This window comes from Bos indicus x Bos taurus, chromosome 28, assembly GCF_003369695.1.
Source record: "Bos indicus x Bos taurus breed Angus x Brahman F1 hybrid chromosome 28, Bos_hybrid_MaternalHap_v2.0, whole genome shotgun sequence".
Lineage (NCBI taxonomy): Eukaryota > Metazoa > Chordata > Mammalia > Artiodactyla > Bovidae > Bos > Bos indicus x Bos taurus.
The window spans coordinates 2,191,882-2,212,501 of NC_040103.1; the positions used below are offsets into that span (position 1 = coordinate 2,191,882).

A 20,620-nucleotide genomic window follows, 5' to 3' on the forward strand; every position below is an offset into this window, starting at 1 on the left:
GGATTCTTTACTGCTGAGCCACCAGAGTGCGCCTTCTCTTTCAGAACAGCTCCTTCCCCTCCTCCACTGGAGGCATGAGGGGTTCTATCTCCAGTAGTCACTCTGGGAAACCTGGTTAAGCTCCTGGAGGTAAAACTCACGGGAGTGTGGGGGCCCCTGACCTTAGCACTCAGGCTCATCCACAGCAAGCCTCCAGTCATTCATCCTGCAGCTCAGGTTTCCTCCTCAGGCTCTGCCTCCCCCCGGTTGCTGCTCTGGGAAGTTTGTGATTCTCTGTATTCACCAGCTGGTCTCCCCAGTTTGGGGAGCAGCAGTTTGCCCTGTAACCTCACTTCTCTGAGCAATCTGAGAGGACTTGTTGGCTTTTCAGCTTGTTTATCTGTTGGGTTAGAGTAATAACTTACAAACTCCTGAAAACAGGAAGTTAGTGCATGAAATTTTGCTTTAATAGTGACAGAGAGTTTGATTATTAGTGTTTCTTTCTGGGACACTGTCAGTCCAGGGAGTCCAGGCCTGTGTAACACCCAGCACAGGTTCCAGCTGCTCTCGACTTGGGAGCATGTGTGTGTGTTAGACATCTGCATTAGATCTGCCCCCTCTCTCCCCACTGAGTCGGAAGCCCCAAACACAGCTCCTTCCTACGTGAGACAGGCTTTACCTGTGTAGTGGGGAGCATCTGAATGGAACAGTTAGCTAATAAGTGTTTCTTTATTATAATAATAGGATGTACTTCTGCTATGTGGATTAATGAGAGATTTTCTGTGGGTTGTCTTATATTAATAAAACCAAGTGTTCTCTTGGACTTTCAGGCATATTGCAGAGAGAGGGAGAAGCTGTCTTCAGGACATGTCCTACATGTAACTACTTGCTATAGTCTGACCCAGTAGTTAAAATCGATGTGGCACTGACCCGGGTTTCATGTTCTTAACTGTTATACAGTTGATTTCTTTATCTTTAAAGAGATAGGAATGTACTGATTTTCCTCTTGTTTGAAATACTACTAATAACTTTTGATGAATGCACCAAATCCTTTTATTTTGCCTTTAAAGGACTTTATCTTCTTTTTTTGTTTAAAATGTTTTTTCTTACTCATCCATCATATGTGTGATTTTTTTCCTTTAGAAACTATTTTGTTATGGTTAAGAAGTATATTTTCTCCGAGAATGATGGGCATGGACAGAATTCTGTGGTCTGCAAGGAACCACTGGTCACAGCGCTTTGCACTCTGAGTAGGTTGTTTGGGAATGCCGTGGCTTCCTGTGTTCTAGGTGTTGGATGTCTGGCAGATGGGAAGAAGGTGGTGGCCCACAACCTGGTGACTCAGCCTGGCCCACTGAGAGATGCAGGAGCCAGATGTAAGATAGCAGTGATGCCCCAAGGCAACAGCCTCCAGTGTTCTTTAACCACACACCCTGTAGGCAAAAGCATTTCAAGTCCAGGATAGAGAACTTTTGCCCTTAGATTCTGTGCCCATCATTTCTACTTCATCATGTTTTCCAGCTGGAAGCACTGGATTTCTTTTTTTTCAAATACTGATTTCCAAAGTGTTTCAAACAGAGTATTTATTCACCAGTTTTTTGTTTTTTTGAAAATCTGTCTAATGGAGATAAGTTTTATCTTTTTTCCCTGGGTGCAGAAAAAGCTTTTGGGTTTGAAACATCAGTTTCTCTTTGTAATTCTCCCTCCTGTATCTCCTTCTCTTGTCTCCTCAGCATCTCTGATCTGATTGGTGAGACTGGTTGGCAGGGTAGCAGGTGACACAGGAGGAACAGGCCAGTTGCATTTGAACGGCCGGCATCGGCTTTGAGGATAGCTGTTGGTGGAGGTTCTTGCCCAGGAGCTCCCATCCTTAGAAGACATGCCCTCTGAGAGCAGATTTTCTTCTTGATTTTACAAGACCTCAGTGTTACTCTTGTGTTCATTGGAAACCTCGTGTGAGGGGGTGAACCTTGGAGAGTGGGTATAGAGAGTGTGGAAAGGAGAGTCCTGGTTAGGTTTTGGGGAATCTAGGAGGTCCTTCCCATCCTTGGCTGGATCTTCACCCCACCCCTCTAACCCGCTGCTGGTTCATCACCGGAGACACTTGATGTCAAAAAGCAGAAATTACGTTCACGTAAAGATGAATGAAATGGGAATGGCGAAGTGTGTAGCAAGCCTTAAATCCTGGGTCTGAGTTGCCACTGATGCTCACATGTTTAGCGGTTCTGCCTCCCAGGGAAGAGCAGTGAGGTAAACCAGCTGTGTGTGTACTTGGCACATACGATAAACTCGACTTGAACTGGGATTTTTCAGATTGGTTAGATGACCTTGAATAGAATTGGCCGGAATGTCTTGTGTACATTTTCTCAAACAGCTTTTCCAATGCTATGTTTCAGGGTCAGGAGGACTGCTCCCCTGACCTCTCCTCCTCCTGAGGGATTTCATGGGTTCCAGCATTGTGCTTTTTAAAAAAAATCATGTTCAAATATATATATAACATAAAATTTACCATTTTAACCATTTTGAAGTACAGAGGTCAGTGGCAATTAAGTACATTCACCTTGTCTGCCACGGCCATTTCCATCCACCTCCAAAGCTTTCTCATCTTCTCAAACAGAGACTCTGTCCCCCATTAAATACGGACTCCCCATCCCCTCCCCAGCCCCTGCAGCCACCCCTCTCTTCCAGGCCCCGCCCATGTGGGGTCACGTGGTATTCTCTCTCCTGTGACAGGCTTGTTTCGCTTGCCGCAGCATCCCCGTGGCAGACAGCGTGTGTCAGCGTCTCCCTCCTTCTCAAGGCTGCACAGTCCTCCACTGCCCCTCGGCACCCGGACGCCACGAGCCACGTCCTCTGGTAGCATGTGCAGCAGCCAAGGGACAGCTAACACCACGTGCCTCCTGCGACCCAGGCCTGAGGCCCCGGGGTCTGCCTAGTGTCCTCGTCAGGAAAGGAAGCAGCTCTGAGTATCCCTAGAGAAGCATTTTAAAAGCAAATAACCTCAGTGGCTCAACGGTAAATAATCTGCCTGTAATGCAGGAGATGTGAGTTCGATCTCTGGGTCAGGAAGATTCCCTGGAGATGGAAATGCCACCCCACTCCAATATTCTTGCCTGGAAAATTCCATGGACAGAGGAGCCTGTCAGGCTGCCAGGAGCATGGGGTCACAGAGCTAGTTGGACATGACTTAGCAACTAAACAACAATGATGTTTCCTCTTAGAAATTTTAAGAAATTCAGAGAAATTTTAAGAAATTCAGACAAGCAAAAATAAGAGCATTGTATTCACATATAATTCTATGCTATGCTATGCTATGCTAAGTCACTTCAGTCGTGTCTGACTCTATGTGACCCCATAGACGGCAGCCCACCAGGCTCCCCCGTCCCTGGGATTCTCCAGGCAAGAACACTGGAGTGGGTTGCCATTTCCTTCTCCAGTGCATGAAAGTGAAAAGTGAAAGTGAAGTTGCTCAGTCGTGTCCGACTCTTAGCGACCCCGTGGACTGCAGCCTACCAGGCTCCTCCGTCCATGGGATTCTCCAGGCAAGAGTACTGGCGTGGGGTGCCATTGCCTTCTCCGACATATAATTCTACCACCTCTTAATGACTGCGGCTCTCCCACCGCGTGTTCCCCAGTCTTCCACTGGGCGGACACCTGGGCGCACTCACCCCCATGGCTGCGGTGAGCGGTCTCTGCAGCCTCTCAGGTGCTCCAAGCCCAGCATGGAGGCCTGAGCCCAGACACCTCGATCTCTTGAGTCCAACACTATCTCCTGGGCCTTTGGGCCCCTCTGTCCACACATCGCCACTGTGCCACGTTCCAAGTCATCTACTAGATGGATAACACTGCCCAAGATCTTGAGGATTAACTGGGCAGTCTGCCCACACATACGCCTCTCTCCCAGCAACAGCACCTTGAGGTTCTCGCCAGGTCTCTGAGAGGGGCCCCCTCCTCCACCTTCCTCCTGAAATAGCTCAGGACGGGTGACAGGCAGCCCCTACTATCTGCTTCCATCCAGATTATTACAGATACGGTACTACACTGTTCTTGCCTATTTCTTACTAAGGTAATATGTCATAAATACCTTCTTGTGTCCTTAAATAACTCCTGAGTGTTAAATGACAACATGCATCACTTACTATAAGCTATATTGAGTTTTTCCTATGTTATAGGACACACAAGGTTTCCAGCCAGTATCTTTATATGTAAGTCTTATAAATCTGTGTGTCCCTAATTATTTTCTTTTTAATTTTTTTAAATTTTATTTTATTTTTAAACTTTACATAATTGTATTAGTTTCGCCAAATATCATAATGAATCCACCACAGGTATACATGTGGAACACATGTATACCTAATTATTTTCTTGAAATGAATTCCCTAAAGTGAAATTGCAGGATCAGTAGCAACACATGCGTTTAAGGATTTTTTTTTTTTAATATTAATGGCCAAGTTGTCTTCTAGAGGGTACCTATACCTTGCCCCCTAGCCAACATTAAAAACAAATCTTCTGTTGTTCCCCCCTTCCAATGAGTAAGAAAGCAAAACAAAGGACTTAGTTCAGGTCAGTAGCCAGAGTAGGGGTGGAGCTCCTAAAGCAACATGACTCTGAGCTGTGTTAGTAGAAACGTAACGCCCAGAACAATTCCAACAGCATCCAGTGTCCTCTGTGCTGTCGCCCACCCCTCACATATTTCATTCTGTCTGGGCACAGGGTGTTCAGAGGTGCTTATAAATTCAAGTAGGTCCAGATGATGATGACTCAGATGGGGAGGAGGCTGGAACAACATCTGATGAAGAGCACTTAAATGGATGTTTTTACAGAGGGGTGAGAAGGGCAAAATGGGGTCATGATGCCCAAATATTTGAAAAGGTGCCACAGAGAAGAGGCTGAGGCTATTTTTTTTTCTTTTTATTTGAGACTCCAGAGAGTGGAAGTTGCAGGGAAGCAGTATTGTTTTAGAAGGAAGTGCAGGCTGGCAGCTCTGGCTGGCTGCATGTTGGGGGTTTAACGAAGAGCTCTTCACATCCACATCCCTGGTGCCTTCTGACTTCAACACATGACATCAGCCTTTAGGAGAGGCCCCACCTCCTCCACTCAGTGTGCCAGGATGGGGCGGGGGAGGCTGGTGCCCTCTGGAAGGAAGGAATGGGGCCTGCACTGCGGGGATGCTTTTTGGTGCTTGGTTACAGTTCCACCCACTTCAAAGTGAGTTGTCAGCCACAATGGAAGGAACACAACTTTGAGAAGAGAGAGACCCAGGTTTGAGTTGTGGTTCCATTTTGTGGTTTAACTTCCGCATCTCAGTTGCCCAGTTAGCACAGTGGAAACTGTAGTGACGTCCCTGGTGGCTCAGGGGTAAAGAATATGCCTGCAGTGCAAGAGACTTGTTGGAGACAGAGTTCAGTCCCTGGACTAAGAATATCCCCTGGAGGAGAAAATGGCAACCTGCTCCAGTAATCTTGCCTGGAAATCCCCATGGACAGAGGAGCCTGGCGGTCTACAGTTCATGGGATTGCCAAGAGCTGGACACGACTGAGCGACTAAACAACACGCAGGCTGTGGTGGCGGCACATGCTCTGCAGGGTGCTGTGTGCTGGGCAGGGCCGTGCGGGGCTGCTGTCCTGGGGGCGCTGGTGGGTGGGCCCTTCTTTCTCCTCCTGTCGTTCAAGTATCAGCCCCAATTCTGAGCAGGAGGTTCGCTTTGATACTTTTACTAATATTCGGGATGAAAAACCATACACAGTGAACTAAATTTATTGTGTTTAGACACTGTTACTCATAGAGGGAGGAGGAGGAATTTCTATTTACCGCTTGGAAAAGAAATATGTATATGAAGATTCCTTGATTTCAAGCCAGGTGTAGACCTCGTAATGCAAACCATAGTGTTTCACAGTGGGTTTTAGTTATTTTGGCAGTCCAAAGAATTGTAAATAAATTTAGAGTATTTACCCTATAGCATCTGATTTTTTTTCTTATATTGTCTTCTAACTAGCTTTTAATCACTCTTGGAATTTTCTATTTTTTCATCCTTAAAAATGAATTGCGTAGGATCCCTTATTTCAGTAGACAGTGTCTCATAGGTGGAAAAGCCTGTCACACAAATAATAAAGACAAACAATAGTATCATTTACTTATCTTTGTCATTTAAATGGACACATTTGTTTGTCATTCTGGGCTTTCCCTGGTCTTCTCTTTCCTGGCGCAACATTATGACCTTCTAGAGGAAGAATATGAGGAATTGTTTCCTTTTAAGCATAGTAAAATTACATTCAATCTGAGATCAAGTGAGAGGTTAAAATAAATTGGAGAGCTTTGTCCTTTGATTTAAAATTCATTCTATTTCCCTTCTTGGCTGCTTTCCCAGAAGAGGCTCGCTGTTTCACACAGGCAGGCTTTCAGTTTGTTTAAGCTGTCCTTCCCGGGGAGAATTGAGTGAAGATTTGCTGTGTGGCTGTGTTGCCAGAGCAGAGTCCAGACATCTCGCGCCACCCCCGCCCCCTGGCGGGCAGGGCTGCGCCAGCAGGGCCTGTCACCTCCCCTCTTGAATCTGCTGATGCAGACGGCGAGGCTGCCCCAGGGTGTGCGTCAGAGGGTCCTGATCTACCACAGGGCTGAAACGCCTGAGAGGGCTCTCAGCTGAAGACCGTGTATGTTTTGATGTTGCCAAATGTTTTGTGGTATTAATCCTTTGAGCGCTCATTTTCATAGATTTACATCATTGTTTTCTTTAAATGTGAGGTTTAGTAAAAATAAAAATTTTGAGAAAAAATGACAGTGTTTGGAAGTGTAGTAATATTTTAAAAGTTAATCGAACACATCATCCAAAGGCAAGCGATTTCCTGAATATAAAAGCGTCTTCTCTAAATGGTAATTTGAGGATTGGTTATTTGGAGCTTAGAATGTGCATTCCTATGACAGTGGTGTCCTGAGAGGCACTTGAGACCGTGTCTGAACCAGCCTTGCCCAGACCCCACAGGGCACAGACCTGGGACCCCCCTGACCTCCGCATCCCATGCAGGCACTGGATCGTGCATGTTATGATCCCCAGCTAGCCTCTGCTCCAAAGATGCTGTGCTGTTCTCCAGTCTAGATAAGATGGATAGGAGGGTAAATCCCAAAACTCAACTAGGAAGAAAAAGATTCTGGAAAGACAATGTAACTTAAGGCCGATGGGTGGATAAGGAGAAGAGAGAAGAAACTCTGGATTCCAGGATGTATCAACTGCAAAGCCTTGTGAGGGACAGCAGATGTAACAGGAAGAATGTTAGTGGCAGGTTTGCCTAGTAAGTCAGAGATGGGAAAGGAAGAAGAAAAGGAATTGCTGGGCCAGGGAGCAGTGTGTGTAACGACAGTGGATGGTGTGTCTGGCAGAGTGGCCCGGTGGTAGGAGAGGCAGGAGGTCCTCACCTTAGGACCACTTATTCCTGTCTTCACCTGGATCTTGATGACCAGACTGGAAAGAGGTACAAAGATGCTGTTAGGAGGATACTGAATGCTTTAAATGAGCGTGTCTCTGAGTCCAGACCATATGGAGACAGGGCACAGGGTTCCTGGGGACCCTGAGCCAGCAAGGTGCCAGCAGAGCAGGGCAAACAGCAGTTAGGAGTGGGCAGACTTGAGCTGTGCCTTGGCACAATTTTGAGTTAGTTATTAGATGAAGGAGTGGTAAAAACTGTGAGGCCCTCTGACAATAGGTGTGTGAGAAAACCCTTTTCAGGATGGAGCTGTGAGTGAGGAAGGCCCTGGGGAGGAACTGCAGCTGAGGATTCCAGAGAGGCTTCCTGGAGGAGGTGGCCACCCTGGGAGGCAGCTAGGCAGCCGGCAGGCTGGAGTAAATGAATTAGAACAGCCCTGCCTTCTAGTATCACATTTTCTCGTGTGTGAGCATATTCGGCTTGGGCTCTTTGTGGCCAGTGGGGGGTGGTCTGTGGTTCAGTAAGAGTTTACAGGTCACCATGGAGGGCCTCGGAACAAGGCTGACCAGAGTGGGGATATGGTAATTAATGTTGGCAGAGGCAGAGATGCTGCCCCTGAAGCCTGGCTTCTGTGACTCCTTGTTGAGGGGATGGAAAAATGGCTTGAGAGGGCGCCGTTTAGAAAATGGCTGCAAGCCAGTGGAAGGAGGTCTCAAGCCAGCGTCCAGTGTGTGTGAGAGCAGTCCTCAGGCCCGGGGTCAGCGGGAGACCGCCTGCGGGGCCAGGCCTTCTTCCGAGTGACTCAGGTCTCGCTTGGCGCTCCCCACTGCCATCCTGGGCTGGGGTCAAGGTAGAGGGCTTGTCCATGCCCCCCAGGAGCCTGTTCCTCACCCTGGGAGAAATGGTGTAGCAGGGACCCAGGAGACGAGCTTGGCCTTGAAGAGTGGGGAGGACTTGAGTGGCTGCGTGCGTCCACAAAAGGGGGCTGGGGGGCTGCTCGAGGGCTGGGAGCGGGGGAAGCCTGGCGGAACCGTCAGGAAGCCTCACCTTGTGTGGAACCAGAGGTGTCAACGCTCGGGGTCACACCGTTCCTCCTTTAGCTTTGAAGGTCTGTCTGCTAGAAATGAATCTCCTCATCAAGATCTTTAGAAGCCCTTGTAACAAGCGAGCAGTTTCCACAGCCCTTCTCGGGGTAAGGGTCCTTTTCTCCCCTCCTGCTGTTTCAGTGCCTCTTCTGTTTTCCTGTTGTCTCAGTGTTGAAGCTGGCGTCTTCTGCTTTCTCATGAAAAGTTTCATATCTGTGGGGTATTTTCCATCCACTGCTTCTGCTTAGCCAGGTCCATTTCACTAAATTTTCGTGTAATTTTTTGAAACTCTTATTCTAAAGCTCTAAGATTTTAAAATGTGATAAAAATACAAGGTGATTTATAAGTGTAGTTTTTTATGTCAGTATATTCAGACACGGTGTCTATAGTTTCGACTCTCTCCAGCCTCTGCCTTAGCTGCCCAGTCCCAGGTTACCTCCACGTCTGCTTCTTGCCTTACTGCCTGGGGTTGCTCCCGGGCGCATGTTCCCTCTGAGAACGCTGCTTTGGCTGCCTTTTCCTGCTCCAGCCCTGGCAGCTCTGTAGTGCAGAAATCACTGGTCCTGTAACCCACATTCTTAGAGGGTGGAGCCATGTGTGCTGAGTTGCTTTGCGACCCCAGGGACTGTAGCCCACCAGGCTTCTCTGCTGTGGGATTCTCCAGGCAAGAATACTGGAGTGGGTTGCCATTCTCTTGTCCACGGGATCTTCCCAACTCTGGGATCAAACCCACATCTCCTGTGTCTCCTGCATTGCAGGTGGATTCTTTACCCACTGACTCATCGGGAAAAACCCCGATGCTGGGAAATGTTGAATGCAAAAGGAGAAGAGGGTGACAGAGGATAAGATGATTAGATAGCATCACCAACTCAATGGACATGAATCTGAGCAAATTCTGGAAGATAGTGAAAGACAGGGAAGCCTGGCATGCTGCAATCTATGGGGTTGTGAAGAGTCAGACATGACTTAGCAACTGAACAACAATAGATAGAGTGTGGAGGCAGTTTTGTGAGTCACACCCACATGAAACAATAGAATGTATGTGTTCACAGGTAGCGAGGAAGGAAACCTTCATTTCACCTCTGTGTGTTTACAGCATGATGTCCAGGCCACGATGTGAGCTGTGTGTCATAGTCAAATACATTTGAAAGTCCCTGCAGTCTCTGATATATTGCTAAGCTTTTATAAAAGAAAGGTCATTTATCACTTGTCTCCAGTAAAATGGTGTGTGCCTTGGGAAACCAGGCCAGGCAGGGCCCCCAGGAGTGCTGTAAAGGCTGTCGTGTCAGAGGGCAGGGGTCACTGAGGAGAGCTCCTGAGTGTGTCATACCATCTTGGGAGGCTAAAGAACAGTAGGATCTTGTGACAGCTTCTCTTCCACTGCTCCGTGGTCCCTCAGATCTCAGCTCAGATGCTCCTTCCCCAGGGGGCCTCTCCTGGCCCCTCTTCACATCTAGACCAGGCTCCTCTGTTAGATGCCTCCATAGAACCACAGTCCTCACTATCTGAGTACTTAGCTCAGGTTTCAATGCTACAGTTGCTAGCATGGTCATTATATTCTTGTTTGTACCCGCCACCCCACCACCAGTCTCCCAGAGCATGACTTTCACAGGCAGGCATCAGCTCTGTTTTTGTTGATGTACCTGCAGGAGCCAATGAAATCCCTAGCACATAGTCAACATCTGGTGAGGCCAAGACAGGGACACCCCCAGCCCCAGAGCTGATCCACGTGAGTCATCCCTAAAGCCCTCTGCTGCCTTATTGCAGAAGGGGTTCGGGGGTCTCATGGCACAGGGGGATTGAAGGACCAGGAACTCAGCAGGGGCCTTGATCCCAACCCCTATACACAGGACACCCCCTTCCACCCCCCACCAACCAGGCCACTTCCTGCTGAGCCTAGTTCTCCAGGCAAGAAGCAGAGCTAGAGACAGCATCTCCTGGGCGATGGTCCTTTCTCTGGCTTGGGATGGGGCACTATACTTCCAAGTTCCTTGTTGCAGTGAAGAGTTTTCAGGCCATTAAACAAGTTAGTTTAATGGGAACCAGCCTATTTGCATTCTGAGTCAGTGCTGCTGGGGTAGGTTTTGGCAGGGCTTCTGATTCGTGTAGCCGGGGAGAGGTGAGCTCATGTGGTGAGGAGGACGGGCTGGAGTGCTGGAGCCCAGGGTGAAGGCAGAAGTGGGGAGAGTGGAGGATCCATAGGTACTTCTAGGGCTGTCAGCATGGAAAACGTGTGCTGGAAACATTTTAGCTTAGGCTGAAGAGAATGCAGGCAGGGGGCTGGCTCCTGTAACCCAGTGTTTATCAGAGACTGAGAATTGCTCACGGTCTGGGGTCTCATGGGTTTTAGAATTGCTTTCCCGTTTGAAAGGCCAGACCTTTGTGACCCCCCAGCATCATTTCCATGGCAACCAGCTGAGATGAGATGGGGCTTTTGACCTTGCAGGACAATTGTAACAGGAAGCGGATGGGCTTTTATATAGAAAATTTACTCTACAACCTGGAACAAGTCACATATAACTGCATCTCAGTTTCCTCATCTCTGCAATAGAGAAAGGAACACGGCATTCTTTTGATGGTGTTTGGAGGACACGTGTTGTCACATGATGGGATACCTTACTTTCATTTGTTCAGAAACTTTGTCACCGTGTCTGAGGTGCTTTTTGGTGTTACCGTAATCCCTGGGAAGGTGGAACAAGCATAGTATTTCTTTTTGTATGAAGTGTAAGTGGTGCCATTCTCCTGGATATTTGGGCATAGAATTCTGTTCACTGGACAAATGCTTGAAATCTGGGTTTTAACTTTCACATTGCAAACTATAACATTTCAGTTACTGCTGCTTGTTCGGGCCATTCTCGGGTAGCCCGTTGGTTCAAATTGCCATCAGCTGCAGCCCTGGCACTGCTCCTTGAAGTCACGCTGATGCGCGGCCCATGTGCCAAGCTCTCTGGTCCCTCATGCCCACATCCCACACTCTCTGCTCTGCTCCTTGCAGGGAAAGTGCGATGGCGGGACTTTAACCAGGAGGCTTACGTTGGCGGGACAATGGTCCGCTCCGGGCAGGACCCCTATGCCCGCAACAAGTTCAACCAAGTGGAGAGCGATAAGCTGCGGATGGACAGAGCAGTTCCCGACACTAGGCATGACCAGTAAGTGTCAGTCCACGGCTGGGCGCCAGCTTGACCACTTCCTGTCTGACAGTGAGTAACTTCCATTGGGATGCTTGTTTCTTCTGTTAACTCTTCAAAATAGTATGTGCCGTGTCTTCACAGGGTCGGAAAACTAGGAAAAGTTTGAGGCATGTTGCAGTGACACTTCACCTGCAAGGAGGGGAAGCGCTGCTTGAGGTCAAGTTCCAGTCCTCCTGACCCCCCTGGTGTGTCCAGGCTGCTGGTCAGAGCATGAGAGTCACCAGGAGAAATGTGTTACTCCCCTCGTGTGCACTGGTCCCTCGTTTTTAAAATCCATTCACAAAACAATTTTCTGTTGTTCACAACCTTACTGGGAAAAAAGAGTCTTGCTTACTGGGAAGCTTAAAGTTGGGAATGTTCTAGAGACCAGTAAAGAGAACGAAACAGCACCTCAGGGTTAAAGTTAAATTGAGAATAAACTTGGAACAGGGTCCTGGGGCTGTCTCCCCACTGCAAGTGCTCGGGGCACAGGCTGTGCTCTGCATCCGTCCCTTGATTCTCGGGGAACGAGGGGTTCTCAGGTACAGCATGGGAGGCCTCCAGATCCCTGAACATGTGTTTGTCACACTGACCACGGAGGTGGTAACATGACCCTCATGGCTACTCTGTACCTTTGAGCCTTGCTGGCAACCGTCTCTCATTGGAACACTGTTCACATTGGGGGCGTTAGATGGTTAATCTGGTTTTATTATAAAATAAGGAGCTGCTTTTGGAGGGTAGCTGTTTCCCTGGATGCTGCTAGGCCTTCCTGCTCACCAGGCTTCTTTTAGAGTTGTCCATCCATTATGTAAAGGTACGTGGCTGCCACATCCACTGTGATGCAGACACCGTGCTTGGATCCTGGGGTCCCAGCAGAGAAACCTCTCCTGCTCTGCCTGGTGGAGAGGACAGGAGGTGGGGGGCAGGAGGAGGTGCGTGGCAGTGTGCCCTTGGACAGTCTGCTCCAGACCAGTGCATTTAGGACACTCAGGCAATGAACGTGTAGGAGAGTCTTGAACTGTAGGCATCCAGGCAGGAGGCCAGTGACCAGCTCTGACAGGCAGCTCTTGGCCTGCAGAGTGCCAGCTGGGGTTCCGTGCCTCTGGCTGCCAGTTCTGGGTACTGAAGGGCCAGTGAGCTGGAGAGAAACAAGAGCCACCAGGCTCCACGTGAACACATGTTAACGCTTTTCCTCTTCTTTCCTGATTTCAGGGGGGTTTGGGTTGTAGTCAACTCTGTATACCCAGAGCAGCTCACAAGTGTGTACAGTTACAGTTCTTTCAGGCTCAGGAAGTTGTGTGTGTGTTTGTGTGTGTGAGAGAGATAATATATGAAACATATGATCAGTATATAAACATATATATTGTACATGATACTAAGAATCTCATCATTTTTCTAAATTTAGCCTAGAAGATTGTCTTTGCTTAGTATTTGTTATAACCTATTAATTTACGTTTAAGGCAGCTTTACTAAGCCCCTGTGATGGGCTGCTGGTTGGAGTCAGTATGGGTAACTGGTAAGCACCCTGGCTAGAATAGAAGTTCCTGAGCTAGGCTTCAAGGACCCGTGGCCTCTGGGTGCGAGGCCCCGAAGCTGGTACACAGCCGTATGTGGTGCTGCCTGCATGTCTGGGGAGGGTCGCAGGGGCCTGCGCCCCCACCACTCTCAATGCTCGGCTCACTGAGCCCTCTGGACCCGTCCTGTGCCAGTCACTCCCGTAGCTCATGGCTCGGGACACGAAGCTTGTCCTCACTGTATAGAGAGCAATGTTTATAACGTGCACTGTGCTGGGAGCAGTGGCTGAGGCCAGAAGGAGTTAGCATCGCTTCTACTTAGGAGACAGTCTGGGATTTGGCCTAAGCTCAGGAGACAGGTTCAAGTTCTAGCAGAATCTAGCTCAAAAATTGTTCCTGGTGACTGGAATCCACCACTTAGACCACTTAGAATGACATATCCATGAGATGGTGTGAGTTTTCTTTTACTTTTTGGTTTAAGAGCTGTTTTCCTGCGTGACCTTTCCTCACAGCTGAGAGAAAATGATGTTCTTTCTGATGCTCAGCAGTGCGCAGACTGGAGTTCTGTCTCCACCTCAAGTCCCTTAAATAGTCCCAAAACTATATATTTTTTCAGTTTTTGAGATATGAGTTTGTCCAAACAGATGTTTGAATATTCATCCTGCAGTGGGCTGTGTTTTAGGTGGCTTTAATTTTAGTTCCAGCTACTGTGTCATGTTCATCTGCATGTGCGAAAGGAGCAGCTGGGATGCCTGCCACGTTTGTTGGATTTGGGCTAAATTAAAATCTCCCCAAAGTCAATTTGATGCCTGGAATTGAGCCAACGTCCTGTCTGCAAAGACTCAGCTTTAGAACAGCCAGTATTATTGAATGTCAGGCTAAGGAGATTAAGTTACTGATTTGAATCCCACCCCTAACCCATATCTAATAGAGGGCTGTTAAAGCATTTGACATTCCTGTATAAATACCATATTTTTGACTCTGCAGCATCTCCCTTTGTGTAGACTGATGGAAATGGTTGCCTGTGGAATTCAGTCTTTACTTATGATAAATCTGTAAGCAGTGCAGGTAGAGGTTAAGAACAAAGGTTTGGGAGTCATAAAGACCTTGTTTGAAATCCCATTTCTCCAATTCCTAATCCTGTGGCCTTTGTCATTTATGAAATACTGTGACATTATGATGTTACGATCTGGTTACTGTGAGGGTTAAAGGAAATACTCCCAAAGGCTGGCTCCTCCTCCCCTAAGATTCTGTTCCAGACCCGCCTCCTTTGACCTCCTGCCCTGGGAGTGAGGTCCCAGCCTCTCCCTGCAGCATCCCCACCCACTTCTCTGGTTGATTTTTCTCCACGATCTTCATCACCACCTACACACCATGTGTCTCACCTATTTATATGTTGATCTGAATGTACTCATTAAGGTCGTGGGCTATTCAGTTTAATTCAGTTCAGTCACTCAGTCATGTCTGACTCTTTGTGACCCCATAAACTGCAGCACGCCAGGCTTCCCTATCCATCACCAACTCCCGGAGTTTGCTCAAACTCATGTCCATTGAATCAGTGATGCCATCCAACCGTCTCATCCTCTGTTGTCCCCTTCTCCTCCTGCCTTCAATCTTTCCCAGCATCAGGGTCTTTTCCAATGAGTCAGTTCTTCACATCAAGTGGCCAAAGTATTGGAGTTTCAGCATCAGTCCTTCTAGTGAATATTCAGGACTGATTTCCTTTAGGATTGACTGGTTGGATCTCCTTGCAGTCCAAGGGGCTCTCAAGAGTCTTCTCCAACACCACAGTTCAAAAGCATCAGTTCTTCAGCACTCAACTTTATTTATAGTCCAACTCTCACATCCATACGTGACTACTGGAAAAACATAGCTTTGACTAGATGGACCTTTGTTGGCAAAGTAATGTCTCTGCTTTTTAATATGCTGTCTAGGTTTGTCATAGCTTTTCTTCCAAGGAGTAAGTGTCTTTTAATTTCATGGCTGCAGTCACCATCTGCAGTGATTTGGGAGCCCAGAAAATAAAGTTTCCGTTGTTTCCCCATCTATTTGCCATGAAGTGATGGGACCGGATGCCATGATCTTTGTTTTCTGAATGTTGAGCTTTAAGCCAAGTTTTTCACTCTCCTCTTTCACTTTCATCAAGAGGCTCTTTAGTTCTTCTTCGCTTTCTGCCATAAGGGTGGTGCCATCAGTGTATCTGAGGTTATTGATATTTCTCCCAGCAATCTTGATTCCAGCTTGTGCTCCATCCAGCCTGGCATTTGACATGATATACTTTTCATATAAGTTAAATAAGCAGGGTGACAATATACAACTTTGACATACTCCTTTCCCTATTTGGAACCAGTCCATTGTTTCATGTCCTGTTCTAACTGTTGCTTCTTCCTGCACACAGATTTCTCAGGAGGCAGATCAGGTGATGTGGTATTCCCATCTCTTTAAGAAGAAGGAGCTGTTTTTCTGGAACTTTCTTGCTTTTTATATGATCCAACAGATGTTGGCAATTTGATCTCTGGTTCCTCTGTCTTTTCTAAAACCAGCTTGAACATCTGGAAGTTCATAGTTCATGTACTCTTAAAGCCTGGCTTGTAGAATTTTGAGCATTCTTTTGCTAGCGTATCAGATCATCAGATCAGTCGCTCAGTCATGTCTGACTCTTTGTGACCCCATGAATCGCAGCATGCCAGGCCTCCCTGTCTAGCATCAACTCCCGGAGTTCACTCAGACTCACGTACATCGAGTCAGTGATGCCATCCAGCCATCTCATCCTCTGTCGTCCCCTTCTCCTCCTGCCCCCAATCCCTCCCAGCATCAGAGTCTTTTCCAATAAGTCAACTCTTCGCATGAGGTGGCCAAAGTACTGGAGTTTCAGCTTCAGCATCATTCCTTCCAAAGAAATCCCAGGGCTGATCTCCTTCAGAATGGACTGATTGGATCTCCTTGCAGTCCAAGGGACTCTCAAGAGTCTTCTCCAACACCACAGTTCAAAATCATCAATTCTTTGGTGCTCAGCCTTCTTCACAGTCCAACTGTCCCATCCATACAAGACCACAGGAAAAACCACAGCCTTGACTAGATGGACCTTTGTTGGCAAAGTAATGTCTCTGCTTTTGAATATGCTATCTGGGTTGGTCATAACTTTCCTTCCAAGGAGTAAGCGTCTTTTAATTTCATGGCTGCAGTCACTATCTGCAGTGATTTTGGAGCCCAGAAAAATAAAGCGTATGAGATGAGGCAATTGTGCAACAGTTTGAATATTCTTTGGCATTGATGTTCTTTGGGATTGGAATGAAAACTGACCTTTTCCATTCCTGTGGCCACTGCTGAGTTTTCCAAATTTGCTGGCATACTGAGTGCAGCACTTTAACAGCATTATCTTTTAGGGTTTGAAATAGCTGAACTGGAATTCCATCACCTCCACTAGATTTGTTCATAGTGATGCTTCCTAAGGCCCACTTGACTGTGTCTGGGGTTATTATTCAGACATCTCATGGCACTCGTTAAACTTAGTATTTGTTGAGTGAGTGAATTGCCTGGCTCAGTGGCAGGCATATGGTGAGTAACCAGTAAATTTAATATGAAGAGTTATAAAAGAACAAAGGTAGATGAAAGGGAGATTTTTAAATAGTAAGTAAGAGCTGCTGAACTGCTGATGATGCTTGTGTGGTAGGTTCTCACAGGACTGGAAAGTGATGCACTTATAACCTACCCCTTACTCACTGTGTTCTGGGGCAGAGCCAAGAAATCAAGTTCAGAACCTTCCAAACAAACAAAAATCTATACTTTGGGGTTAGGTTTTATTTACCTTTTTAAGTGTGTAACAAATACTGTGCCAAGAAAAAATATTTATATGAAGGAAGAAGTGTAGAAAAGCCTGCTCTAAGTGAAGTACTGGATATGACATACTGGAACTCTTAGAGTCACTTAGAAATTAGAAAAGTGGTAGCCCATCCCAGTCTTGAACAGTTTCTCAGTTGAAAATAAAGATTTTCTACCTCAGTTAATGTTATTTGAAATTTCAAATAAATTATGAAGACTTAGCAAATTAAACCAATGGGGATTTTTTAGATGCCTTTTCAGATGACTTGTTTCTCCCCTCCTTTACCTTTGGAAGCTGTTTTTCCTCTCTTGACGAAAGATCATGGGAAGCAGCATTGAAGGTGGTGAGAGGCGGTCAGATTCGGGCATATTCTGAAGGCAGGGTCAACAGGATGGGCTGATGGATGGCCAGGCAAGGTGGCTCAGGCTGAAGCCCCTCATGAGATGGAAGAACTGTGAGTGGTAGGTCTAGGGGACACGTCAGCAGGTAAAATTCAGACAGGTTAAGTCCAAGATGCATTGGGCATCCAAGGCAGACAGACTTGTTCTGTTAGTGTTTGGAAATGTGTGGGAGAAAGGTCTTAGCGGGAATGTCGGTTTGGGAATGTTGAGTGCACAGATGATATTTTAAACCATGAGCTGGGGCATCATTCCCCAGACAGTGAACATGCACAAGGAGGAGAGAGGCCCAGGGCCCTCTCTGGATGATCTAACACTGAGAGCAAATTTAAAACCCAGGCTGACCGGAGTCCAGTCCAAGCACTGTAGGGGCTCAAACCTCACGCAGTGCCAGGACCCCAGCAGAGATGCTCTGCTACCTTCTTTAGAACAGAGCTATTGTGAGGAGAGGGTTGTCCCTGCGGAAGCCTTTCCAGAATCTGGCTCAGAAAGGCTTTGTGTTGTGTTCTCTTTTCTGGTGTTTGTCCAGAGCTGCATATGATGGGGAAGTGAGGTATACAAGTGGACTGGAGCCTGGGACGTGTATGGAACATCATTCTGTCTGCTGGGGAGAGCTCTAGATGGTTTACTTTAAAATTGTTTATATAAGTGAAATCAAATAAACCCTTTGGGGAGAAACATTATCTTGTTTGCTTCTCTCCCACATCAGCCAGTACTGTGCCTTTTATTTATTTATGTAGGACATGACTGAAGCGACTTAGCAGCAGCAGCAGCAGTAAGTCTCTTAAAAGGGAGAACCACTTAGTTTAGGAGCAGATTCCTTCAGGTTTCAAAAGTTTAAATCATGAGAGACTTCCTTCTGTGTTGACACCTTTCCCTTTTATCATTAAATTAAAAATGAAGGGTTTTAAGGCATTTTTAAAAATCTAAAACTGAAGTATTGCTCCTGAGACTAGAGCAGCCCAACCATGACCCCATAAGGGTCCTTCTATGGGAGAGAATTTCATCCACGTCACACACCTGATGGGTTTTCTGGCAGCCTTTCCATCAAGGACAAAGTGTGTTGACTCAGTTTATAAATTACAGTTGTAAGCTTTTGCTTTGTTTAAGAATCTCTAAAGGACTTGGTTTTTCTGTTTTTAAAGAACTCTGTTTTGACCACTCTTAAAATGTCTGGCTTTAATGCAGCCCAAACAGAGATCAGAGCTCCTGAGAGGCTATTTTTTTTTTTTTTTTTTTTAAGAAAGTTTCAACCAGCGGGCTAGCACTACAGTAATGGGCTGTGTTCATTGCTCTGGTGGCATGTCAGGGTTGCGTTCAGTTGTCTTAGGAGAGTGGCTAATCAGGATTAAGGACTGTGGGAGGGATACCCTCCAGACTTCTCATTGCTTTTGGAAAGAGTAAACATTGCTGAAGCCAAGGAAGGGTTCTCAGGGTAAACTCAGCAGCTTGGCATGAAGCTCTGAAGGCAGTTATTGTGAGATTCAGTCTTATTTTTAGGAGGCAAGAGATCTGGAGAAACAAGAGGAAGCCCAGCTCCGAAGGGCATTTCTGCTCATCAGTGGGTATGGGAGGGTCTCTCATTTCCGGGGCCCAAGGCTTTCTTTCATATCACATTTTTCTTACGAAAGTGGCATTTTATAAGCGTACACAACCAAGTCTCTGGCATGGCTGCTGCCAGCTGCTCTCCATTCAAAGAGTCAGCCAGGGGCCTGGTGGACCCCCTCTGACGCTGTGGGTCCCTGTAGGCAGGGTCTTGGTGGATAGGGCTGGCTTCTCAGAGCTGGGCCTATTGCATGCTCTGGGTTTCAGCGGCCTCATTGGCATTTATGACTGGCAGGGCTGGGTGTAGTGTGACAGTGGGACTTAAAAGCCTGTCCAACAGTAACCACAACACATTGTTGGGCATTGTGAGGGCGTCCTGGCCTGTGCCCAGCCTTTTACATGCTACATCTTACTTCGTCTGAGTCAGCAAATGTCACCTTCTCCAGGTGACATCATATGCAAGTCCCTGAGACCTCTGTCCAGGCACCTCCCTGTCTAGAGCCCTTCCCCCACAAGCCCTAGCTGTTAACAATTATTGTGTTGTGTGGTTTATTCCAGTCCATGCAGCAGGTGGGAGAGCTGACTACTGCTGTAGGGCAGGATCACCTGCCTGGCATCACACATGGTGGGCAAGGGGCAGGCAGTGAGGGGAAGGGATAGAGCTCTGGGTGCCAGGTTCCTGCACACAGTCCCATGTTCTAGACTCGGTGCCTCACCATCTGCCCTGCACAGCTGTCTTTTCTGCTGCCAGTTTTCAGGCATGAGGGCTGAATGCAGGAAGAGCTGGGTGTTGGTAGCTTGAGACATCGTTTTCCTAGCTGGACACATACTGACAGAATCCTGAGAAATTGAGAAAAACCAAGGTTTTTGTCCCTTTTTTCCAGCCTCAGGTTCTCAGGGCAGTGTAATTGCAGAATGCACTGTTTCCGTTCCCCTGAAATGTTCTTGCACACTGGGGGCGGTGAGGCTGCTGCCTGTGTGCCGTCAGTGTGACCCCCCCTGCCCCGGCATGGGAGGCGGGCAGGTGCGGATGCTGAGCAGCCAGGCAGCCAGAGGAGGCCAGCTGCAAGGTGCTTTGCTTCAACCCCCACCCCCAACTCCTCGTGAGGCCTGACTTGCATCTTGAGCAACAGATTCAAACCAAAGCCATGCCATTGCCTCTCACCTGTCCCTTTGCTTTCTGTTCATTTGTTTTTATTTTTAGTGTTTTCATGAAACCAACTCCAAGTTTTTAGCACCAGGACCACTGTCTTTTGCCCTTTATATGTTCTTCCTTTAGGATCATTTCAGGCCTTATGTGTATCTCAATTAAAGAATACTCTGGGCCTGAGGAAACATTTCTCAACATAGTAAAAGCCATTTATGACAAACATGCCACAACCAATATAATATTCACCTATGAAAAGCTGAGAAAGCCTTCTTGCTGAAATCTGGAACAAGACTAGGATGCCCACTCTCATTGCTTCTAATCGACATAGTATTGGAAGTCCTAGCCACAGCAATCAGACAAGAAAAAGAAATAAAAGCTATCCAAATTGGAAGGGAAGAGGTAAAATTGTCATTTATATTCAGATGACATGGTACTATATATAGGAAATCCTAAAGATTCCACGTTAAACTACTGGAACTGAGAAACACAACAAAGTAGCAGGATACAAGGTTAACATTTGGAAGTCTTTACACTAACA

General features: G+C 47.1%; 1 protein-coding gene across 1 annotated transcript in view; it reads left to right on the plus strand.

Moving 5' to 3' along the window:
• GALNT2 (polypeptide N-acetylgalactosaminyltransferase 2) overlaps window positions 1–20,620 on the plus strand; it is a 185,767-nt gene that overhangs the window by 102,423 nt on the left and 62,724 nt on the right. The window contains exon 3 of the mRNA XM_027531034.1: window positions 11,478–11,631. Coding sequence (XP_027386835.1) covers window positions 11,478–11,631 — 154 coding nt within the window. The remainder of the gene's footprint in view (window positions 1–11,477; window positions 11,632–20,620) is intronic.